The 26,181-nt window shown below is 42.4% G+C and overlaps 1 protein-coding gene across 1 annotated transcript; it reads left to right on the forward strand.

Moving 5' to 3' along the window:
• The first annotated feature begins 602 nt into the window (after positions 1 to 602).
• LOC146377065 (aldehyde dehydrogenase, mitochondrial-like) lies at positions 603 to 25,350 on the forward strand. Its single transcript, XM_084943181.1, has 13 exons — positions 603 to 818; positions 2,772 to 2,876; positions 6,516 to 6,656; positions 7,706 to 7,785; positions 7,937 to 8,048; positions 11,248 to 11,376; positions 13,758 to 13,871; positions 19,900 to 20,002; positions 20,266 to 20,450; positions 20,543 to 20,707; positions 21,527 to 21,684; positions 21,988 to 22,102; positions 24,990 to 25,350. Exons 1-13 carry the CDS (start codon positions 702 to 704, stop codon positions 25,020 to 25,022), a joined length of 1,557 nt encoding a protein of 518 aa, XP_084799307.1. The 5' UTR covers positions 603 to 701; the 3' UTR covers positions 25,023 to 25,350.
• Positions 25,351 to 26,181: the final 831 nt, after the last annotated feature.

Genomic DNA, 26,181 nt, shown 5'->3' on the forward strand with positions numbered 1-26,181 from the left:
AGAGGTATATTGTAGTAGCCTTAAGATTCTGTGCAGCCTATATGGATATAAATAAAATAAATTCATTTAAACTGACAGTTATATCATTAGCATTAAACTGGTATTTAAATGAAACATCAGCGCACTTCACACCCTGTTGTAGTGTGAAAAGTACAGAAAGACCTTGATTGGGCTTCTTGTCACTGGTTGACAATGAATGAAAACCCGCTGAAAACTACAAAAATGGCTGTAACCTTGACCTCGCTGAAGTGAAGGTCCGTTAGGAGTCACAGTAAGTTTGAAACCAGTACACAGACCAGTGTAATGGCGTGATCCCATCAGAGATCTGGTGGGTATGAAAGGTTCCACGGGTGATCCTCCAGCATGAGTGAGATCCACAAACAGACTGGGCTTTTGATTCAACATGATCAATGTGGAAAGTGTTCATAGGGGTCAATACAAAAAGCAGTTTTCACAGACTTCTACAGGACCGGAAGTTTGCGGTCTTCTTTTGGTAGAGCGCAGGTTGAAGGCACGTTTGCTTTACCTTCACTTTTCCCACCCTCGTTTGTCTTAATCCGTTTCCACGTGACAAGGCGTCACGAAAGTGGGCGGCCCTGATGGTGCTGCTCAGCCCCCGCCGCTGCGACCTCCACCCACATCTCCCGTGTTTGCGCACACTCGTTTGCAGGTCGCTGTCTCGGTGTTCAGCAGCAGGAATCATGCTTCGCGCTGTGCTTTTTCGGAGCCTTCCAACACTAAGACGACTGCCGGTCTGTCACTACTCTGCAGCCGCCATCCCAGCACCCAGCACCCAGCCGGAGGTCCACTACAACAAGGTAGAGTCGCTCCAGCGGCTGTTACTGCGCTGACGAGATGTTGGATGTTAGCCAACTGTGTAATCAACAAGTGCGCGCACAGCGTGACAGGAGCGCAATTAAAGCGCTATTAAAGCGCTATAAAAGTGTATAAACTGCGCGGTGCTGTGCTTCCAGGGCAGCCTGCATGCAGAGCTATGATAGGAGGGACGAGCTGCTCACAGAGCTAACAGTGAAGCAGCAACAGGTCACACTCAGCTTTCACTTAGAGCTTATATAACTCTGAGCGCTGCGCCACGCTGAGTCCGTGGGATTTCGCAACACGATCATGAAGATTTAATCTATGCACGACAGAAACAGCCAGTATGGGATGATTATTGTTTCTCCAGTATTTGTTGTGAAAACTCACTCTTCACTCAGCTGAGCTGTTCTCCCTCAGATCCTGCACGCAGTGCTCTGTAGTAACTGAGACCTTCTGCTGCGTGGTGTGCAGTGACTGAGCTCACAGGCAGGAGGACGCAGAGGAGGAGATGGCCAAGATTGAGAAAGTCAAAAGAACTTCGTACTTGTAACTTGCAGGGTTTTTTTGGCAAAGTCCACACACAAATCTTTTTACACATACGAAACTGATTTACAAGTACAAAATATTTATGACCACATTTTGAGCCCATATTGCCAGGGACGTGGTGTGTGTTAACACGGTCACTAAATACAAACCTCCCCACGCTGGACAGCAGATATGCGATACCCTCCCACAGCTACTGTCCAGGTGACCATCCCACAGCTGTGAGAGTGTAAAGAACAAGCGGTAACAGCTGAAACATGTGGAGTGTTACTGATATGTGGTCAAAGCAGAGGCTTTTTCCTTTGTTGGAATTGTTGAATTTTGTTTTTCTAATTAGTAATTATTTAACTTGATTCTGAAGCTTGTTTAACTTCACACAATTAAGGATTTTTTTAAGTTAAGACAGTCAAAAATGGCCCTTTTAGTTCCTCATTTGTAATAAGTGCCATTGGTTAAAAACTTTAAAGAGTTACATGCATGTTTCTTATTAAGAAATACATTTGAAAGCACTTCTTACCTTTACTTTTCATGCTACATTAGAGTAATAGCATTATTTTTTGATGATATGACGTCATTTTCTGTCACGTTTGTTAGTGTTACTGTACCCTGTGAATTTTGTGCTGAAGGTTAATTTGAAGAAAATCGTGAATTGAATTGAAATCACAATATCTGCCAGAAAAATCGTGATTAGATCATTTCCTGAGATCGTTCAGTCATAAAGCCAACTATGGTTATGTTTCCATCGTGACCACTGAGCGCGTCAGAGCTGTGCGTTAAACGAAGCATCAACACAAAGAATTGGCTTTGATGAGTTTCTTGATGAAGTTTCTTGATGAGTCGTTGCAGCCTTGGTATAAACATTTACCTGCCAGTGTAGCAGCTGGCTGTAGTATATGTCTGTCTGCATTTAGCTGGTGTTAAAGTTTGGACTTTGTGGCTGAGAGTTCAGTTCAATTCTGTGTTATTTAGTGAGCAACAAATTACAACAACAGTTGCCCAGAGACACTTAATATTAGGAAGCTAGTTGGTAAATTGGTAACAATATCACATGCAGTGTCATTGTTTCTATTAGACACCAGTAAATGACAGTTGTGACTTTGTGTAAGCTCTTTAAGAACACAATAAAAAGTCAAGCATGAAAACAAAATTCATTTTTAAACATCACAGAAGTGGAAGTTCCTCCTCATCCTGCTACATTTAAAGATACAAAAGGAAAATGTCGTCATCGACTTCATATGCAAATGGATATTAAAGTCTGACAGAAGTCTGCAAACCTTTGTCTTTATTTCATTAAAAAATTCAATTGGCTGTCTTGAAATCAGTGTTTTACAGTCATTACAGTATCGAGTGTTTTACTTTATCAGAGTCGCTGCACTCGTAATGATGTACTGACCTTTTTAATGTTTCAGCTCTTTATCAACAATGAGTGGCAGGATGCAGTGAGTGGGAAAACGTTTCCTACGATAAATCCGGCAACTGGTGAAGTCATCTGTCAGGTTGCAGAAGCTGACGAGGTAAGAGTCTGTAAAGGTAAAAACACAAAGATATCCTGCAGTCGGTTGTTAACCATCTAAAGTCTGCGTTCTTCCACTAACCCGTAACCCGTGGGACTGTTACTGTAGCAAAGTGGTGTGTCTGTGTGTAACCAGATGTGAGTGGACACTAAAAGTACAGACACGTTTTTGCCCAGCTGTTTTTACACCTTGTAAGTGATGAACCTTACAGTGTCTTTCAGGGATCAACCCTGAGCTCAGACTTACAGGCTCAGGCTGCACCATCACCAGTTCTCAGCAATTTAACTGTGACACTGAGCAGCTGCTTAGTGCTGGCTGTGCTGGTGAAAGGCAGGCTCAGATGGACTGACCATAATGAATTTACCATATGCTTCCTGTAGGTACATGTTTGTGTGTGTTCATATTTAGTTCGTATTGGAGCTTTGTAAAAACACAGTGTTATCTGTAACTGGGAGCAGCAGTGATTGCTGATGAACCAGATGAAGAGCAAACTCTCAGATCCATGTAAAAAACATACATTATAATAGTGTGGAGGATTTTTTAGGACTCAAGTATGGCTTCGTGTCAGAAGGCTGTGTGACTTGTAGCTGATGACTTTTGTCTGTATTTTTAAACTTTCTGTGATTAAAATCAGTACATGCTTACAGATATGCAGAAATCCAGAAAGTATTCACAGCCTTTACCTGAGACTCAAGCTTGAGCTCAGGTGCTTTGTGTTTCCACTGGTTATCTGTCAGATGTTTCTACAATGACTTGATGGGAGTTCACGGGACACTGACCGTCCAGCCAATCTGAACAATAGAAAGGTCTTAGTCAGTGAGGTGATGGTCACTCTGACAGAGCGCCAGTGTTGGACTGCAGAGAGGTGAATCATCTAGAAAGAGCCATTTCTACAGCACTCCACATGGAAGCCACTCCTCAGTAAAAGTCACATAACAGAAACAAAAATCTCCAGTCTGATGAAACAAAGATTGAACTCTTTGGCCTGAATGCTAACATCTTGTTAAAGACGTCTGCTAGGACATCGGTCAGCTGGTCAGCACAGACTCTGAGCACACGTCCAGGTATATCCTCTGGTCCAGCAGCTTTGTGTGGGTCGACCCCAGCGAGAGTCCTCCTCACACTGGCTGCAGTCAGGGACAGCACTTGGTTGTCTGGCGAGGGGATGGTTTTCCGTGCTGGCTCGTTGTTTTGGGTCTCAAACCTGCCGTAGAATGTGTTAAGTACATTTGGAAGAGAGGTGTCGATAACACGCTTACACGGTGGGGCCTTGTAGTCCGTGGCAGCGTGGATGACACATTTGCCTCTTCAACATGCATGGGGACTGGGACGCTACTCAGGGTGGACTTAAAATAAAATTCTATTCTTGTTCTTATGAAATAACACATTCCATCCATGAAAACTTATTTTATCATACAGTGTTCATAGTTTTCAGTCATGTGACCTAGTTGCTACCCTGGTGGATAAAACATTACTCCATTATGACAGCCAGTACTACGTGGATCATCTATCCATGAAGGAAACATTAAGATATGAAGAGAAACTAGGAATTTTGGGGGCTTGTGGTCCATATTTTGTCCCAGCAGCTTTATAAAAATCCCTGAAGGTGGTCACATCTCTATCAGAGCTCCACTGCTCAGATCCAATTGTAAGAAACCCAAGAATACATGTCAGACTCTACAGATGTCAGTGAGCATGTTAAATATTAAAGTTCATGACAGTGAAAAAGGGCTTGTCTGGAAGGTTTTCCAGCAGAAACTCTCTTCTCTGATAAAACAAAAAGAACGTGGCAGCATGGATGAGGTTTGCAAAGTTGCATCTGAGCAAACAAACAAGCTGCTGAGTCATGGGGAGTGCTTATGACTTTACATTTATGTGTACATTTGACATGAAAACTTATGTCTGATCATCTACTTCCAAATAAGTTGATTATCTGGTTAACAGTGTTACATCCTCACAGCAAAGAGAGCCTAAAATCAGAAGTACTTGACTCCCTGGTGTAATGCTCAAACACACTCCTTAAAGCAACTTTCCTGTAAGGTGGAGAGGAAATGGGATCTCACTCATTTAGATTATCAGTTAGCCTGGAAAGGAGTCTATTGTTGTAAAAAGAAGCCCTCTGTAAATATAGGACATCTTACTAATAATAATGGATTGCATTTATAAAGCGCTTTTCAAGGCACCCAAAGCACTTTACAATTCCACTATTCATTCACTCTCACATTCACACACTGGTGGAGCTACAGTTGTAGCCACAGCTGCCCTGGAGCAGACTGACAGAAGCGAGGCTGCCATATCGCGCCATCGGCCCCTCTGGCCAACACCAGTAGGCGGTAGGTAAAGTGTCTTGCCCAAGGACACAACGACCAGGACAGAGAGCCCGGGGATCGAACCAGCGACCTTCCGGTTACAGATGTGCTTCCCAACTTCCCACTAGTCACCACTTATTGAAAAAAAAAAAAAAAAGAGTACCCCCAGGTTTCTCTTCGGCGCTGTATCCAGGCAGAGTAAGAGTCGAGCTGTGGTGAGCTGAGTATTCATTTAATCTTAATTAGTAACAACTTCACAGATTTCTTCACAAATACAATTTTAACAGTTGGAGAAAAAAATATTCATAATCATCTCACAGACATGTCATTACTCACAGCTACTTTCAGTACTATTGATATTTAAATAGAGTCTCTCTTTGATTGATCCTCCTGAGTTAGCGTCAATAATCACTTCCTCCAAATGTGTCTATTAGATCCCATTTCTTCAAAGAAGCGACTGTTAATTAATGTTGCTTAAATATGATCATCTCTATGAGTGGGGTTTGTACAACATGCCTTCATTTAATGAAACCGTTACTGATTGCATAAAGCAAAAATGAAAACCAGCACAAGAAAGTGATCACCACGGTGATTCTGCTGTAGAAATGGGAGGCTGCAGCCCAACTGCTCATCTGCCTGTTACCTGCTGAGGTCGAGGGTCAGGGTGCTGGGGTCGCCATTCACTCAGCTTTGACTCTGGCTTCTTGGCTAGCTTAGTGTTAGCATGCTGTCTTAGCAGATGCTTGCAAAGAACTGAAGTTGTGTTAGCAGCACGGTGCGGTTGTTTCTGTCCTGGAACCTGTTTATCTCGTCCTCTTGTGTGCAGAAGTAAATGTCCATATCCCTGCTCTAAACTGCGTCGCTATTTTTGTCCTCTGCCACGCAATCTGAATCAGCTGATGTGGGTCTTGGTCCTTACTCCCCACACTCCCGTCCATGGCTGCCCCTCCCTGAGCCTGGTTGTTTGCTCAAAGGCGGTCGTTTGATGGTTGTTGTTTCTGTGTGTCTTTACTTTACAACATAAAGTGTCCTGAGACTTTTGTTGTTGTGATTTGGCACTATATAAATCTGTATTAGTCTCAATTTTGTCTTTTCTATTTGATTGTAAATGTTTTTTCTTTCGTTATGGATATTTACAGTATCATATGAATATTGACGGATCAATCAAAAGAGGACTGGTGAATTATACTTTGTCTACTGACCACAATTTGAATGCACACGAATTCCTTCATTTGGCTTTTCTTGGCCCTAACCAGTGTTTGATGCTGTATTACTTTATAAACACCTCCTAACTAACTGCTCGGCTAATCCTGCACTGCTGTCTTTCCAGGCAGATGTGGAGAAGGCAGTGAAAGCAGCAAGTAATGCCTTCAGGTTGGGATCACCATGGCGACGGACGGATGCCTCTCATCGTGGCGTGCTGCTGAACAGATTGGCTGATGCTATAGAGAGAGATGCTGCCTACCTCGCTGTGAGTGATTATTAAAGGCTAAAACTCTGAAAGCAGCTTTTCTTGTACTTCTCTGTGTTCATCGTGACCACAGTCATGTGAAAAAGTATCTGATGGAAATATTTGGCTTTTTCTGAGATAGTCATGCATGAGCAAACTTTTGTAAATATATCTTTTGGCATTTTTCAGCTTTATTTGATAGACACAGTGAAGAAATGACAGGAAAGCGTGGGGCAGAGCGAGAAGGGGCCGCGGGCTGGCCGCCCTCAGCCGTATGGCATGTGGCCGCCCGCTCAGCGCACTGAGCTAAGCCGGCGACCGCACGAGCAGACATTTAATCCTCGTTGATACATTACCTCTATTTGCAATCATAAAACTTTCAGTGTTCTTGTGAGAAGAGTTGGTAGCACCTTGATCTTCAGAAATAACTTTTAGACGTCTTCCAGATCTTGGGACTGCTCTTTCTGTCACTGAGAATGTAGCGCACTGGCGTCGGTTACATCCACCTATGCTGTGTTAGTGTCGAGCATCATAACGATAAGATTTAAAGAGCTGTCGTTCAGAATGACGTTTGTGAATGCCTGTGACTCAACCCTGTCCAAACTAATTGAAATAAACGATCGGATTACTGGGAAAATATTCTACAAGCCAATGTGACAACAGTTTCTCTACAGCCATCTGGCCACGAGAGCAAATGTTCTTTATTTTTCACTTCAATTATGAAAAAGTACAAAGCACAAGTGTCATTTTTTCTGTGCGCTCTCATTTCTGAAATACGTCCTTAAGAAGCCCGTGTTCCCGTGGGACATCGGACTTTTTCACAGGACTGTTTTATCGTTTACTGTGATCTGTTTTGTTCACATTCATCAGGGTTTGATGATTGACTGTGGAGCTTGGGTAGCATTGCTGTTATCTACAGCCTGTCCCTGCAGCCTGTAAAGATAGCACAAACACAGCATTAGCCATTGTTCCTTTATACGACATTTGCAGTACATGGAGCCTCATGATGTTGCACTTTTGTTATTTCAGTGTTTTATATACTATGTGAAACTGTTGTGTTGCTTCCACAGGAGCTTGAGACCCTTGACAATGGGAAGCCCTATGCTGTTGCCTATGCAGTGGATCTGCCCACAGTAGTGAAAGTTCTCAGGTAACAAATACACAACAAAGTTTTAGAGCATTTCAAAGCGTATCTGAAATGATGTTACAAAGTCCAATCGTTTCCCTGTTATTTCTTGCTGAAGCATTCAGCTGCCTTCTTATCCAACCCCGCAGTGTGTAAATCCACTTCTATTGTGTAGATATTATGCAGGCTGGGCCGACAAATGGGAGGGAAAGACCATCCCCATCGATGGAGATTATTTCTGCTACACTAGACATGAACCCATTGGAGTTTGTGGACAGATCATACCGGTAAGGAAGTAGGCAGGAAGAAGAAAGATGCTTCACATATTCTCTTTACACCTGCAGAGTGAAGGCTGCAGAGTCTCCTGTGACCTCTGTGTACATACAGTGTGGCATGAAATGAATGCCTCAGTGGGCATGTGAAACGCTAAGTTAATGACAGCATGATTAAGAGATGAAGGAGCAAGTATCACCTGTTTGGAAGGGTTGCCATGGCAACGTGGCTTACGTTTAAAAAGTTGCATCTAAAAGAAATTCAAGACTTGACTGAAGAAAAGTCCAATGATATGAGATACTGATGAAATCATAATTTTCTGTATCACTTTAAGTTATTGCTGATAAAACAGGTTCTGCACTTGGTCACATTTTTGGCGTGTTGTGCAGAACGACGTGCACCAACATACATGAAAAGGGTCAAACCTAAAAAGGACCAGGTCATTGTTTTACTCCGTCCTGATAAGAACAGTCTGAGCGCTGACAGAGGGTGTGCGACTTTTTTACATGATTGTATGTTTGTAACAGCTTTTGCTACAGAATTGTAACAAGGTAAATGTCACTTGGTTATCCTGTGATTGAAAGGCACAGAGTAGTTTTATCCTCAGCCGAGCTCTGCATACACGCACAGCGATCCATGTTGTATTTATAATCTGCCCTTTCCAGGCTCTAGTAGCTGCTGGGTCACAGACTGCTGTTTGGCTCTGTTTGCTCGTTCTGACAGTCTGGACCGCAGACCGTCCAGCTCCTCTCTCTCCCAGGTCCCAGCATGCTACTGAAATAGGGGAGGCCTGCCAGCCCCCCCTGGCACTGCCCCCTGAACCCAGTGTACCACCCCTCCCCTGCAGCTGAGCCACAGACCACGATACACCAGATATAGCTATACAGATACAGCATTATTGGATATTAATACTGAAACAACAGTTACTGCTCTGGTTCATGGTCTTAGAGCCGGCTCTATGAAGTGAACGTCACGAGCCGTGGTTTGTTTTTTTGTTTGTTTGTCTTTCTCTCACCCTCTCTCTCGCACTTTTTTTCTGCTTCACTCCTCACGTGAGAAGGGGGCTTGCGCTGAGCGGGGGAGGGTAGTTAAAGTCACAGTAGCGCAGGAACAGAGCAGGAGGGAGAGAAAGAGAGCCAGGGACAACAACGTCACAGTAGTATGGAAGCCTGTTTCCGCCACTAAAAAAAAAAAAAAGGATCCATAGCTCAAAATTTCGAATTATTTTCTCGAAATTTCGAGTTACTTTCTCGAAATTTCGACATATTAACTCGAAATTTCGATTTATTAACTCAAAATTTTGAGAAAAGCAACTCGAAATTTCGAGTTAGCGCTGCCAATCAGTAATCTACGTGAATGACGTCATTTCCTTGTTACCCGGAAGCTGAAGCCCTCAGCTACAAATGCTACAGCTAAGCTACCGGTATTACATCCAGTCGTGAATGCACAGATTGCTGAGTGTTTTCAGCCTGGCTTCACAAATGATAAAATCCCTGTTATTAGCTGAATCACATGGTGTTACTATCAGCAAACGTACTCGCGAAAGCGCCAATTTGTTGGGATCCGTTTTTGAGTGCGCGGTCCTCTGCGCCATATGCTTCCGGGTAACAAGAAAGCGACCTCATTCACGTATATTTTTGATTGGCAGAGCTAACTCAAAATTTTGAGAAAAGTAACTCGAAATTTTGAGTTATATTTCTCAAAATTTCGAGTTACTTTTCTCGAAATTTCGAGTTAATAAGTCGAAATTTCGAGAAAATAACTCGAAATTTCGAGTTATGGATACTAGCTGTTTTGTTTTTATTTAGTGGCGGAAACGGGCTTCCATACAGTAGAAAGGTATAGTAATCATCCACAACTATTTTCAGTTGCAGATGATAAAGGATTCAGAAAGTTTATTCATGCAGTGAATCCTATGTATGCAATTCCAAGCAGGAAAACACTCTCCCAAAAAATCATCCCAGGCCTATATAACAGAGAATGTGCAACTTTTGCACATTTTAATTTATATTTAATTGTGTTGTGGTTTGCAGTGTTTTGTGTTGTTTCATTTTAAATTTGTTTAAAAGGACAAAGCTGAAAATGTAAAAGGTTAAAAGTTGAAATGTAAATAGTTGGTTTTTGTATTTTATAGTTTATTTATTACATTTTATGTGGAGTGAATAAATAAAAGTATATTTACGGTGGCCCCTACAGACAAAGCACGTACAAACTCCAAAACACATTCTTTGTGTTTATTCTGCATTTACTTCACTATATTGCATAAATGTCAGTTAGAAGCTTAACCTCCTAGGACATGGCGTTTTCAAATGTGGACATCACATTTTGGGTTATTTAGACCAAAATACTAAATTTTACTCTACAACAGCCTGATATCCACTTACGAGGACATTATCCTGCCACTGTCCTATTGAAATTTAAAACTACATCTTGTGGATCTCATTTTTCTCAGAACCAAAAATCAGTTAATAAAAAATCAGGTAATTCTTTGTTTTTACAGTCATCAGCTCCCAATCAGCCCAAATAGCAAAGAGAAATTAAAAATGCATGCACGAAAGAGTTCGGGTCTTAGGAGGTTAAATTAAAGGTTGAAAAAAAAAGTAATTGCAACTCGGCTATTGATCAAGTAATTGCGATTAATTGCAATTAATTACAAAAAATTGTGAGAGCACGTACAAACTCCAAAACACAACAGAAGTGCTCCAGGATGCTCGGCGCAGTGTTGAGCTTTTGTTACCTAGTGGCTACACAAGCCAGCAAGTACCAACGACCTGATTTGATGTGTGGTAGTAACAGGTAAATGAACATTTTTTTAAATTATTGAATATATATGAGCGCTTGTGTATAAATACACAAACCATACACACATGCTTTCAATTGTGTAATTTAAGTGATCAGGGTAGCTCTGTTTGGAAGTTCAGTTAACTCTAGGAATGTGTTTTGGAGTTTGTACGTGTTTTGTCTCGAGGGGCCACCGTATATATTTTTAAAATATAAAGAGAAAGAGCCGGCTCTTTTTAGTGAGCCAAGTCGGCTCTTTTTAGTGAGTCGAGCCGAAAGAGCCGGTTCTCTAAAAAGAGCCGGAAATCCCATCAGTAGTAGAAACGATATGGATGATTTCCTTTGTCGCAGAAGTGTTAATAGAAGCAGGATGTGGATATTTTATAGGTGAAGTGTCAAATTATCTTTACTTATAATTGTCTCCTCCTGCAGTGGAACTTCCCTCTGCTGATGCAGGCGTGGAAACTTGGCCCTGCCCTAGCAACTGGTAACACTGTGGTGATGAAGGTCGCAGAGCAGACGCCGCTCACTGCGCTTTATGTAGCCAGCCTAATCAAAGAGGTATGTTTCAGTTTGTAATCGCAAAGTATTAGTCATCAGAATGTAGTACAGAGGAACGTCGACATCAGTATTTCAATCTTTTTCTTTGTTATGAACTTAAATTGTGAAATCTTGTTACATAATGTAGAGAAATGTGTTGTAAAATCAAAAGAAGTCCCCAAAATATCCATAAATATTTTTGTGCATCTTAACCTGGTCTGGGCCCGGGACACTGCAACATAGACCTCGTCAGCCAGCCACCTCCTCTGGGGGACACCAGGTGCTCCAAAGCCAGCACAGAGATGCAGCGCTGCAAACAGCCCCACTGCAAGCTGTCTGCTGTAGCTTGATGAAACCAAAGGAAGCACATCATAAGCAAAAAGCAGAGATAAGATCCTGAGCTCGCTGAACCTGAAGCCCTCTGATCCCTGGCTGCTGCCTTGAAATTCAAATCAAATCAAATTTTATTTCTATAGCACATAATAAACAACACAGTTGCCCAAAGTGCTTCACAGTCGGTCAGAGCAACAGCATAAGACAGAATAAAAAAGAAACAGTTAAAAGGAGGCAGGAAACAATATGAACAATATGGGTAAAAAACCCATAACTAGCAACGAAATAACATATTAGTTTGAATCAAAAGCCAGACTAAAATAATATGTTTTAAGACGCAATTTAAAAGACTGGATGGACTCGGAGGAACGAATATAAGGAGGGAGGTTACTCCAGAGTCTGGACTTCAGACGAGACCTCGGTTGCGTCAGGAGTATTTGATTGGAAGATCAAGTGCCTTGTTAGGGATATACAAATGGAGGCGTTTGCATAGATAGCTGGGAGCCAAATTGTTTAAAATTTTAAAGGTATGCAAGAGAATTTTTGAAATTGATACGATAATCAACAGGGAGCCAATGTAGGTTGGCTAAAACTGGTGTGGTGTGGGCATAATTTCTAGAACCAGTTAAGAGACGCGCAGCTGCGTTTCAAACTAACTGGAGCCGGTGAATAGAGGAAGGTGGGAGGCCCGAGTAGAGAGAATTACAGCAGCGTGAATAAGCTTTTCAAGGTCCTTCAAAGGGAGGTATGGCTTTGCTTTAGATATCTGACGCAGCTGGTTGAAACAGTTTTTACCACAGAGGAGATCTGTCTGTTTCTCGAGTTTGAAAGAGCTGTCCAGGAAAACACCAAGGTTTCTAACAGTGAGCGAGAGATGGCTAGCAAGGGGCCCTAAGGCATCAGTTAGCTGTTCCAGCGGGGTGTGACTATCAAAAACTGTAACTTCTGTCTTATCCTGGTTCAGTGTGAGAGACGTGATAACCAAGTTTCGACCTCATTTAGACAGTCAAATAGGGCTTGCAGAGAAGTAGAAACATCCGATGTCAAAGGGAAATAAATTTGTATGTCGTCGGTGTAGCAGTGAAAGGAAATGTTATATTTTTAAAATATTAATCCCAACGGCAGCATGTACAAGGAAAAAAGAACTGGGCCGAGCACAGATCCTTGAGGAACACCACAGTGAATGGGGGCAGAGGCCGAGGAGTGCTGCCCCATGGCTACGGAAAACGACCTCCCTGAGAGATAGGATTCAATCCATGAAATCATGAGCCAGTGGTGACAAAGAGCAAACTCCCACCCAGCCCAGACTGAGAGAGGAATCTCCTCTCCAGCGCTGGCACACACTGTAGTCTGGGAGGTGTGATTTCCTCGGGAGCTGGAATACAACCTTTGGTACCACTATAGGGAGGAATGCTCTCCAACAGCCATCCCATAGCAGAATTAGGTTTAATGTCATCTCCCAGAGGGGCCAGGACACTGGAGAGCTTATTTTAACTACCTCAGTAGTCAAATGTGCGACCATTTGACAGTGAGCTAAAGCCAAAATGGATCAAGCAGCAGGACAAGGATCCCAGCACAGCAGGAAATCTACAACAGAGTGCCTGAAAAGGAAAAGAATTAAGGTCCTGCAGTGGTCTACTCAACACCAAGACCCTAACCCAACTGAAATATTGTGCTGGGACCCTCAAAGAGCTGTGCATAAACAAATGCCAACAAAGCTCAATGAACTAAAGTATTGTTGTAAAGAAGAGCGAGTAAAATTCTCCGGGGGTGATGTGAGAGATTATTCACAGAGAAACCATCACTGCGACTTGCTGCTGAACCCGGGGGACGTCCTACATACTGCTGCTGCATTTTGGTTTCAGTTTTGGGAGATAAACATGGTTTCACACATTGTGTATTGTTATTCATCTGAGTTGTATTTAAATCGTATAGGACCTGGTAAGGACGACATGATTTAAAAAAATGTCCTGATGTGTTACATTTTATTGAAAGAGAGAGTAATGTATTTTTGATGTGACTGTATACACAAAAAGCCAGGTTTTCCTAAGCTTTGGTTCTGTTTCCAGGTGGGTTTTCCTGAAGGTGTTGTGAATATCCTGTCTGGCATGGGACCAACAGCTGGTGCTGCCATTGCAAGGCACATGGATGTCGACAAGGTGGCTTTTACTGGATCCACAGAGGTACGACAGTTATTGCCCTTTGTGCCACGAGTTGTTGGTTGGACAGTAACATGCTGCATGTTTGCTAAAACTCATAAATAATTACTGGCATGGCCGAAAGAACGAGCGGCAGAAATGGGCTTCCTCCAAAGGGTGGCTGGCCTCTCCCTCGGAGATAGGGTGAGGAGTTCAGCCAATCCGGGAGGGGCTCAGAGTCGAGTCGCTGCTCCTCCACATCGAAAGGAGCCAGTTGAGGTTGTTCAGGCATCTGATAAAGATGCCTCCTGGGCGCCTCCTGAGTGAGGTGTTCTGGGCATGTCCCACCGGGAGGAGGCCTCGGGGCAGACCTAGGTTTATCTCTCAGCTGGCCTGGGAACGCCTTGGTGATGCCCTGGATAAGCTGGAGCCGGGGAGAGAGGGGTCTGGGTTTCTCTCCTTAGGCTGCTGCCCCGCGACCCGGAGATGGACGGAGGGAATTATTGGCACGAGGGGCCGGAAAACTAAAAACAAGTCAAAATATTCAAACCCTCTTATTCTGCACGGGCTGTCGGGCTATGCGATTGAAGCCAAACATGATATGGAGCAGAAAGTGACCATGGCCCAACAATGTGCTGTAGGCCGGCTTTTACTTCAGTTTGTTTCTGCAGCAACATAAAAAGGAGAGGTTTAAATGAGTCCACCACAGAATCAGAAGGCTGAACCTGTCTATAAACACTGAAATACATAATTAGAAGACATACAGCTTCTAGAGTGCAAGCTTCACTTTTAGTTTGTGAAACATTAAAGCATAAAACAATTATGCCATTGTTCTTACAAACGCTAAAAATGAAAGATTTGCTGGGTCCTGTCAGAGAGGTGCATTTTAGATGGACTGCAAATGGACAGGCCAGGCAGAGAGCATTCAGACTGCATAACAATAATGAACATGTGTGTAAAATCACATTTCAGGTGATATACAATGATGAAAATAAGGTCAAAGGAAACCGAAGCTTTGCCACTGTGTGTACAACGATTGGTAATGCTCGTAATTTAAACTTGTTCTCCAAATGAATTAGCAGCCGTAGCAGCAGTGATCACAGGCAGCGTTACTCGATCGGACAGCATTCAGCCTCAGAAGTTTGTCCCCGGAACGGGAGACTCCAAATGCAGCCGCAGATACCTGCAAAAAAACACTGCAGTAGTCAGTTACAGGTGCAAAAACTCCATTTGATGACAGGTAGGGAGAACCAGCCCATGTAAACTGGTCTCAATGAGGGACCGTGCAAACCACAGACTACAGCTGTAAAAGGCTGTGGGGGCACTGCGGGCGGGCACGTGGTGTGGACACCCACATCTGTGAATGAGAGAACTCGAGAACGAAGCAGCATGGGATTGAGATTAGAGCAGCAATTATTGATAAAGAATCTTTTTTAATGAGCAATAATAAAAACACAGGTCTGCTCCTGGGTTTCCATTTCAGACATTACAATGTTTAATGGTTTAAATGAGCATCTGTCACATCTGTCAGCGCCTCACAGTTTTACTGGTTCGTGTACATTTTTATTGGTCTGCAAAAAACCTTTTATTTGTATATCTTACAAAAGCCTTGACCTGTGGCCTGGTCCACCCCCAAACAGCAAAGGTTTTACTGGGAAAAACATGTTCTTCGTCTCTCGCTGAGGTCAGTGTCTCTGTAACAGCTCCAGCTCTTTGCCGTGTGTACAGACTTCACTCTAAACTGTAACGACATCATCACTGCTGCGGTTGTGTTACGAGTCTTCTTATTAAAAACTGGGCCTGCTTGGGCTTAATGTTGTCATACCTTATATTCACACACTGCTTGTAGATACCTCCCCCCCCCAGGCCTGAATGTAGAAACCAGGCAAAATTTATGTCGTAAAATAACCCGTCGTAGTCGCCTGAAGCCTCTCCCGGCTTTCTTAAGACTGCTGATGAATAAATAAATAAATAAATACATTAATAATATGATTAGTAAATTACATTATGTAGATGTCTTAACGGTAGTTTTACTAATAATTTGTGGATTTGTTTTTAACTCTCCTTCCACACTCTGACAAATGTCAAACACTACTAATAATCATAATGAGGCCTGACTATCAAGTGTGGAGTCTTTTGTCCCAGTGTAAAATAAACACTGATAAATGAGACAAATGACAAACTCAAATTTTCTCTTATGCCTGGCTGTGATTTTAACTCAGTACATGTTCTTCTGTGGAGGAATCACTGACACAAAGTATTTACAGAACGTTGTTATAAAAGTACTCCTCTTCTTTGTGTTTCACTGAACTTTATGACAATGTTAAAATGAGGAATTTTTGCTTTTTGCATTTCATTGCTTGTCGTTCAGCATCATTTGCATCACATTGAAACTATTACTATTATTTTTATTACTGTTGAAATCCCAAGTATGCAGTCTGGAATACATTACTGAAACTGGTGTTAAGACCTCTACAAACTTTGGGATATCATGTTGAATTTATAATAAAGTATAACTCGTTTCCACTTGATGGAGTGATCTAAAAAATCAGAATATACCTATTTATAAGCAACAAACTTATATACAGCTATTTACACAAAGTGCAGCTAATGCCTCAGCAATGTTTGTGCAACTATTTAAACTATTGACAGAAAACTCTGATTCAAAATCCATCATTTCTCTGGGAAGTGTTCTGATTCTGTGCTGTGTTGATCTGGTGGAGCCGGCACACAAATACAGAACGTCTGGATCGGCTCTGATCCTATTACCCAGCAGGCAATGCAGGGTTTACATGGAGCTGATGGGTGAGGGGACTCGCCTAATTCTGCAGTAGCCTTACCAGCCACACCTGTTCCAGCAGCTCCCTCTAGAACAGGTCACCTCAAACGGGCTCTTACTTTTAAAAGGCTGGAATAACCTGTAAGAGCTATTCATACTAATGTTTCACAAAGGGTTAAAAGGTGAATGTGCACAATTTAGGCTTTAATTGCAAGATGTTTTATTAAGAGAGGAAAGCAGAAATAAATAATAATCAAACAGAATCAAATCACCTGAGGTTTACTTATCTACTCCGAGCTAATGCTGACTTTGTTCTGATCTTTGTGAGCAGAATGGTTGGACAGAGTGCATTTCTCTTTGTGTTACATGCTCTGGGTGGAAATCTAAATTTCCTTAATTTTATAACCTAACGTGGCAAAAATGAGAAGATAACACCCCAAAATACAAAGTCATCAGGTTCAGTTTGGACAGCAGTTGATCCCTCTGCTGTCTCTTCTTCCTCAGCTGTGAACATCTTGGGTCCAGTCTTCTGAACTGCTCGTCTCGGAGAAGGCGGTGAGAGATGCGGGGAAGAACCCTGTATCTCTTCTTCACTGTATATATGAACATTCAGTCATGTATGAACTTGAACTTCAGGTTTCATTCAGTTTATCTAATCTCTCTTCAATTAAATCATCAGGTCATTCTCACATTTAATGTAATCAATATTTTCCAATTATATATTTGAATATGTTCTTTTACATTTTCTCTTTAAAACTCTGTGTTTGTCAGTCACATTTTACTTAAAACAAATTCTTTTTACAAAATCGCACATTTTTAAAGTAAAAAATTCTTTAGATTAGTTGCTACTCAGTGTCTGTCACTTCCTCCTCCTGCTCCCAACTATCCAGAGTTGGGACCAGGAAGCAGAGTTGCAGTCTTACACGCCTCTCTGCAGCTTCTCTCCTCCTGCTACCCCCCCAAAAACCCATCTCCATGGAGACTGTGTCAGCTCCCAAACAGACAAAAACAAACTAAAAACCAGCAACAAACAACTTAAACATAAACAATTACAAAGAAAGAACAATACAGTATCCACATCTGAACCAAAGAGTAAAACAGTGAAATGTGGATTATTAAATATTAGGTCTCTCTCCTCCAAGTCTCTGTTAGTACATGACTTAATAATTGATCAACAAATCGATTTACTCTGCCTTACAGAAACCTGGTTGCAGCAGGATGATTATGTTAGTTTAAATGAATCAACACCCCCGAGTCATTCTAACTACCAGAAACCTCGAAGCACAGGCCGAGGGGGAGGTGTGGCAGCAATTTTTCACACCAGCCTATTAATCAACCAAAGACCCAGACAGGCTTTTAATTCATTTGAAAGCCTGATGCTTCGCCTCGTCCACCCCAGCTGTGAAACTCAGAAACCAGTCTTACTTGTTATCATCTATCGTCCACCTGGGCCTTACACAGAGTTTCTGTCTGATTTCTCAGACTTTATATCTGATTTAGTTCTGAGCTCAAATAAAATAATTATTGTGGGTGATTTTAACATCCATGTAGATGCTAAAAATGACAGCCTCAACATGGCATTTAGTCTGTTATTAGACTCAATCGGCTTCTGTCAAAATGTAAAAGAACCCACCCACCACTTTAATCACACTCTAGATCTTGTTTTAACATATGGCATAGAAACTGAACATTTAACAGTGTTTCCTGAAAACCCTCTCCTGTCTGATCATTTCCTGATAACATTTACATTTACAATAATTGATTACACAGCAGTGGAGAGTAGATTTTATCACAGTAGATGTCTTTCTGAAAGCGCTGTAACTAAGTTTAAGAATATAATCCACCCACTGGAGAAATAGTTTGCTGCTTTATAAGAAAGCCCTCCGCAAAGCCAGAACATCTTACTATTCATCACTGATTGAAGAAAATAAGAACAACCCCAGGTTTCTCTTCAGCTCTGTAGCCAGGCTGACAAACAGTCAGAGCTCTGTTGAGCCAACCATCCCTTTAACAGAAATTGTATTGGGAGAGCAGCCTGTTGTGCCTGACAGAGACGTGGCTGACAAACATCATTACCGACTCTGTGATGAGTTTTAGTGGCTTCAGAATGAGCAGACAGAGCCAGAGTGAGTGGTGAGCACAAATGAGTGGGGCTTAATTTGCCTGTCAGTAGCAAGTGGTGTAACCCTATGCATCATACAATATCCATCACTGACCAGATATGCAACAAGGGCACTGAGCTGTTGGTGACTGGCTGTGTTACCTACCAAGGGAGGTGCTTGACTTGATGGCCTGAAGAGTTCAGGAAGGAGTCACATGTTCAGGTAGACAGGGAACAGGTGGAAGAGGACCTGCAGAGGTTTAAGTATGTGCTGGAGGAAGAATGAAAGTCGGTAGAAGCAATGAGGGAATGAGAGGGAGATGGAGGGAAAGGTGAACATGGAAAACATGGAGGTTCTGAGGGTAGACGAGTTTAAATACCTGGAGTCCAACCACCAAAGCAACAGACGGTTCACAAGAGGGGGGAAGAAGAGAGTGCAGGCAGGCTGGAGTGGGCGGAGACGAGTGTCAGGGGTGATATGTAACCAAAGGATAGCAGCAGGATGTCATGTGGCGATGTGAAGCAGGCAGGATGACGACCAAAAATGCAGACTCATAGGCAGGACTTCACTCAAACACAGCTTTGTTGATGGAGTGCCAGAAATACAAAGCTAGACTTGGATACACAGGAAAACAAAACAGTTTCATTTGGTCATTATTTAAAGTATTGTTTAGATGTTTCTGTGATATTCTAGAATAGAATAGCCCTTTAATATCATCGTACTCCACGCTAATTCAGAGCAGCCACACATCCATTACCTGCTTTATGTGCAAAGAACTGGATCTGTACTGTGGATGCAGGTCTTTGTTAGATTTGTAGAGTCAAGTAAAAGAAATGAGAACAAATGATGTGTTTTTGTGACAGGCTGCTAGTAACAAAGAGCAGAAAAGACAGCACTATGTTAAGTGTCTTTTTTTATTCTTGAATGATTCATAGGTAAGTGTTACGCAACGTAACCAAAAGAAATCTCCTTTGGAAATAATGCCTGACGAGCACGGCTCTGAGTGAGTGAACAAGCAGCCAGTGTGCAAAGAGAAATTTTGAATTTTGATTAGAAAGCGGGAAAAATGTTGAGTCATTTTTTTCTGCAAAATTGACAGCGTATGTTTTAATCCACACGCCTGGTGAATTTTAATGCTCACATCATAAGTAGCAGTGTTGAATATAGCTCTGCCTTTCCTCCTGTCTGTCAGGTGGGTCATCTAATCCAACAGGCTTCAGGCAGCAGCAACCTGAAGAAAGTCACTTTGGAGCTGGGAGGAAAGAGCCCCAACATCATCCTGTCTGATGCTGACAGTACGTCCTCTGACTTACTTTGCAGTACACACTGTATATAGTATGTTTAGAAATCTGTATCCTATTGTTGAAGACACTTTTTCCCATCTTTGTGTAAACTTTGTTGAGGCCTTATTAGGACTGAGCAGTTGGATACATAAAAGTCTTCTGCTTTGTGGCAGTGATTGCTATAATGTTACCACTGGACAGTCTAAGAATCTTAGTGCTGCTTCTGTTTTAAGATTGTCTCCAGTGAAAGTTTTTCTGTTTCTTCCCTGATTCAGTGGAGTACGCTGTGGAGCAGTCCCACTTCGCTCTGTTTTTCAACCAAGGCCAGTGTTGCTGTGCTGGCTCTCGAACGTATGTCCAAGCTGATGTCTACGATGAGTTTGTGGAGCGCAGTGTGGAGCGAGCCAAGAAACGAGTTGTAGGAGATCCTTTTAACCTTAAGACAGAGCAGGGACCTCAGGTACACATATATAAAGTCTGTGTTGTTCTCAGAGTCCAGTACTTTGCACCGTCACATACAATCGATGCCCTTTCTTCCAATAAACTCTCCAGATAGATCAGGAGCAATTCAACAAGATTCTGGGATACATCAGCAGCGGGAAGAGAGAAGGAGCCAAGCTGATGTGTGGAGGAGGAATAGCTGCAGACAGAGGATACTTCATCCAGCCTACTGTGTTTGGAGATGTCCAGGACAACATGACCATTGCCAGAGAGGAGGTAGGAAGGAAAATAAATAACCATTATAACTGTAACTGTTTTATATCAGTGTACTCTAGTAGTCCAGACAAAATCATGTAAACCTACACTGTGAGGACAAACACGCTGACCCTCGCCACTTAATTTGCAACAGGGCTTAGGCTGCTGGGAATTTCCCATGATGCACTGAGTGTTTCTTTTTCACTCAGCATGTGTTTACACGACACTTTGGATTTAATCCTTTGTTATTATTCACGTCTGTCTCTCTTCCACAGCATCTCTTAATCCTGTCTTCCTCCCCTCACCCCCAACCAATCGCAGCAGATGGCCCCGCCCCTCCCTGAGCCTGGTTCTGCTGGAGGTTTCTTCCTGTTAAAAGGGAGTTTTTCCTTCCCACTGTCGCCAAAGTGCTTGCTCAAAGGGGCTCATTTGAAATTTCTCTGTTATCTTTGTATTATTGTAGGCTCTACCATACAATATAAAGCACCTTGAGGCGACTTGTTGTGATCTGACTGGATTTTTTACATAAATAGACTCTAATTGAATTGGATTCATCTTAATTCAGGTGTCAGTCTGTTGCCACTGGTGCAGTCTGGCTTCACAAACATCTGAGGGTCACTGTGGAGTGCTCACAGGATTAAAGCGTGGTACCATTGCAAAGCTCCAGATGTGGCTGCTGCGAGCGTAAACGTTGCCTTCCTGGGGCTTTTACATCATGCAATTAGCACGCGCACACACACACACACACACACACACACACACACACACCTGGTAATTTCTTACTGTTGATGTTTCTAAAATACTTTTTTGCTTTCGTGTCTCTCTTGTTTTGACTTGCAGATTTTTGGTCCAGTGATGCAAATCTTGAAGTTTAAAACCCTCGAGGAGGTAGTGACAAGAGCCAATGACACAAAATATGGGCTTGCAGCCGCCGTGTTTACTAAGGACATCGATAAGGCCAACTATGTGTCCAGTGGACTTCGTGCTGGCACAGTCTGGTAAGGAGAGATTAATAGGATCACTAATGTGCAAACATTCACAGAGGAGGGAAAAGTTGTGTGTTTGAGTGTGTGCACTGAGAGCCTCTCTGTCCTGAAACATGAGGGGGAATACTGACTTTTCTAATAAGGCCAGGTTTTTCAGTTATTTGTGTAGCTGCACTTTCCAAACACCTACAAATCCAGCTGCTGGAGGACATCACGCAGCAATGCGTCATCACTGGTTGGATGTCCACACTATGTTGCTGTAGCTCAGTATTCATTCAGGCCATGTTTAACATCAGCGTTTGTGTTCTTTTGCAGGATTAATTGCTACGACGTGTTTGGGGCTCAGGCTCCGTTTGGAGGCTACAAGGCTTCAGGTGTCGGCAGAGAGCTGGGCCAGTACGGCTTGGACAACTACACAGAAGTTAAAACGGTAATCACTGCTGCCATTTGGTGCTTACAGGCTTTGAATAGGTGGCTCCGTGTCGGCGTGTATGCTTGCCCAAAATCTCATATCTGTAAGCTGGGAGTCATAGGTGAGGTTATCATTAGCTTTTCCTTTATTCTGAGCCTTAGAGCACATGTGCCAAATTCAAGGCCCGCCAGCCAAATGTGGCCCGCCACATCATTTTATGTGACCTGCGAGTGATTGTGCAAGATTGTCTTAAAATAAGTTTACTGTATGCTGCTCAAAAGCACAGTGACTGCAAACTACATCTCCCACAATGCATTTCAATTATTTGAACCTCAGTGCAGCCAGGAGCAGGGGTGAGAGGCAGGAGATAAGATAAAAGGAATAAAAGACACACAGATAGATACAGTTGTAAACAAGTTATACCTGCTGTAAGGTGCAGTGTAATCAGTGGTAGTCCACCAGAGGTAGGAATGTTGGTCGCATCATGCTACAATAAATATGGTTTATAAATAGGAGGGAATGTTATTTATAACTACAGTATAAAAACGTCCATGTAGTTTATCGTGATGTCCCGGAGGATCTGTTAAATATAGACGTGTGTGGTATCCACAGAAACGTCAGAATCTCAGCTAAAAGCTCGTCAAACCATTTCAACGACCAACAAAAAGCCAAAACAGCAAACGATTAAAGAGCAGGTAAACAGTTTGCGTAAAAAGATGCAAACACAAAACATGGATCCCACGTACAGGACAAGCCCATTGGGTGCAGGAAGCCGACATCTCACATCGTCACCCTCCAACCAAACATCCCTGAACCAGCAGCAAAAGAAGACCACACTGCACGTCTGAAAAACATTGAATTCCCTCTTACTTTGGATGCCACCACGATAAAATCGCACAGCTCTATCTCTGTGTGCTTCGAGACCAGGCTCCCATCAAAAATCTGTTTTCTGTGTTATTTGTTTGCTTATTACGCACCAGTTTATCGTTGTGTACAGTGCTGTCAGCTGCTGTTTTTCCCCCAAAAATGACAAAAAAAGCCAAATTTTTGCTATTTAGTACCAAAAAAATTCAACTTGCAAAACGCTTCATTATGTCTCCAATAAACCCTCTGCACTATATAGAAATCTTTATGACTACAACAAACTACAACAGCCAAAAAATGGTCAGTCTGAACAATGAGCTACCACCACGTCTACACATGCGTCTTACAGCATATGTAACTTGTATTTTACACATTTATTTCTGACAGTCAAGCTGACAGCTTTCTTTCTTTTTCACACTGTTTAAGATCAAAGTGGGCTGTATGCCTCAGAGGCTGATACAGGAGGGAGAGCGTGTGAGTCTCAGGAAATGATCTAATCACGCTTTTTCTGGCAGATATTCTGATTTCAGTTCAACTCGTGATTTTCTTCAAATTAAGCTTCAGCACAAAATTCACAGCGTACAGTAACATTTACAAACATGACAGAAAATGACGTCATTTCATCAAAACAATAAATGCTGTTACTCTAATGTATGACGAAAACTAAAGTGGTTTCAAATGTATTTATTAATAAGGAACATGCAGGTACATTCTTTTGACCAATGACAGTTATTACAAATGAAGAACTAAAAGGACCATTTTTGACTTAACTTAAAAAAGTAGTGCAAAAAATCCTTTATTATGTGAAGTTACAGTTAAGTAAAATACAACAGAAATCGTATTTGGTGAGGCACCATGTCACAGTGTGTTATAGCATCTCCTAACTGTCTTCTGGTTCTGCTAAATAAATAATGCTACAGATCCTGGGTCAGTCAGGAGCGCTGCAAAAAACCGCAGCTATGGCCGTCACATGATCGCGCTGTCTGAAATCGCAGTTTTGATCAGAAAACGATCAATCGTTCAGCCTTCTGTGATTAGAGAGGAAAGGCTTGGCTTGCATATCTTAAACTCGGTCTTCTAATCAGGGTCGTAATAACAGCATTAGTTGTTATTATGCAGTATGTTAGAAAGGATTAAGTCATATAAAATCGATCGTTGTCAAACCCATAAAGAATAATTTTATTGTGTTCAGTCAGACTGAGTCACAAATATTTGTGTCAAAGATTTGATAACTGGGAATAATGTTTCTGCACCGTGTACAAAAACAGGACATAACAGAGTCATCCTTTAATATTAAATATAATATTAGGTCACAGTACGGATGGGACTTTTTGAAAACACTGAGTGCAGCGATGCACTCCTCAAACACGACTCTGAAGTTTGCAGACGACACAAACGTGGTGGGTTTTATACCAAACAATGAGAGGAGCACCTCTCCCTGTTTGTTGAACAACCTGCTGCTTAACACCAGCAAGACCAAGGATAGTCATAGTCAACTACAGGAGGTCCAGGAGGACAGAGCACCCACCTCTCCTCATCCGAGGGCAGTGAGGGGATAACATCAAATTCCCGGGCCTCTTCTTCCTCAGGAAACTGAAGAGGGCTGGACTCTCCCCCCGTTTGCTCAGAGCTTTTTACAAAGGAAGGCCAGTCGTATTGCTGCTGACCCCACTCTCCCAGGACTGTTCGTCGCTGCCATCGAGGTCACGGCATAGTTACATAGAAACCCCCACCTGAGGGACAGCTTTCTATCAACAGCTGTGAAAGCCATCGGTCCACCTGCCCTTCCCTCTGCTTCCCTGCACACACACTCACATCCAGTCGCTGTACTCTAGAGACTTCTGCCTTTGTTTTTGACTTTTTTGCCCTTTTTTAAAATCTTACTTATGTATTTATTGATCTTTTGTTTTCTTTATCACCGAGGGCATCACAGTAAGTTTTGTAATGTTTTAGTAACATAATGACAATAAATGTGATGTACCCTGTGATGCAGTGTACATTAGACATTTCTTACATGTTGACAACCTGCTCGTGCTTTCAGGTGACCATCAAGGTACTGCAAAAGAATTCTTAGACGTGCGCAGTGAGACGGGACGACAGCTGACTGAAAGAGATGCTGAGAAGATGTCAGACAGAGAAACTGCCCTCTGGTACACAAACAGTACGAACCTGCTGAAGCGAGGTGGAATCTGTGCTGTGGATTCAAAAAATCATCTCCCCACTTAAAGGTTGATCTCAGTGAAATATGTTAATGAATGAAATCACCGAACTCGATTACAGTTTTCAGTCATGCCTAAGATCAAACACTAGAATCAGAATTTGATCGTGTTACTGCAGTTGTATGTAGAGACCAAGGTCTGTGGACTTGTCTCTCATTTTTCATAATAAATTGATTTGAGTCACTCTGCTTTATGTGTGTGTGTACAAACTCGCAGACGACCAATTACACTGTTGAAAAATGAAAACACATTTTAATCAGAGTAGCATCAATCAGGTAAACATCTGTGTAGCGGTGAGTGTTAAATAGTTTCAGCTGCTGTGCTGTTAATGAAATGAACAACAGGTGCAACAATGAGACAAACCCTAAAGCAGCAGCGGTTTAACAGGTGGAGGACACTCGTGTTTTTCTCTGCTCATCTTTTTAAAACTAGTTCTGAATTTGGCTCAGGCCAGTTTCACTACTGATATCAAGACGTGATACCTGGACACAGCACAGGTTGCACAGGTAGCTGCTCCAGGATGGCACATCAACACGTGCCATACAGTTTGCCGTGTCTCCCAGCACAGGCTCCAGAGGATGAAGGAGATTCCAGAAAACAGGCAGTTAGGAGAGCAGCTTTGACTCTCTGACCAGAAACAGACTTCATCGAGTGGCCTGAGTGCCTAATGTCCTCTGGTTGGCCCCGTCCTTACTGCCTGGGAGTGTGCACTGCCTCGAGTAGCTATCAGTATGAAGAAGTGAAGCTTTTTCTTCATATGTGAGTTATATTATTTAACTACTTAGAGCCATAGATATGCTAAACACAACAAGCACTCGTTGAATTCAACAATTACCATTACATCAAGAACAAAGGATTGTGGAATGACTGCTTCAGCTCTAGCTCTGCTTCAGCTTCTACATTTAAATATCGCGGGCTTCATGTCAGCCTTCGACTGAAACCTTGCGCTGCAAAAAAGAAAAGAAGAAAAACCCGGCAAAAAGCCCTGAATCAGATGTTACAGTCATGTAATCC

Source organism: Perissodus microlepis, chromosome 11 (genome assembly GCF_051167445.1).
Source record: "Perissodus microlepis isolate ML-2025 ecotype Zambia chromosome 11, ASM5116744v1, whole genome shotgun sequence".
NCBI lineage: Eukaryota > Metazoa > Chordata > Actinopteri > Cichliformes > Cichlidae > Perissodus > Perissodus microlepis.

Excerpts from the sequence above, each read along its gene's own strand:
- LOC146377065 (XM_084943181.1), top strand. The coding sequence starts at position 702 with ATGCTTCGCGCTGTGCTTTTTCGGAGCCTTCCAACACTAAGACGACTG. Across the intron at positions 11,377-13,757 it reads TAGCCAGCCTAATCAAAGAG|GTGGGTTTTCCTGAAGGTGT; the intron begins GTATGTTTCAGT and ends TTCTGTTTCCAG. Across the intron at positions 13,872-19,899 it reads CTTTTACTGGATCCACAGAG|GTGGGTCATCTAATCCAACA; the intron begins GTACGACAGTTA and ends CCTGTCTGTCAG.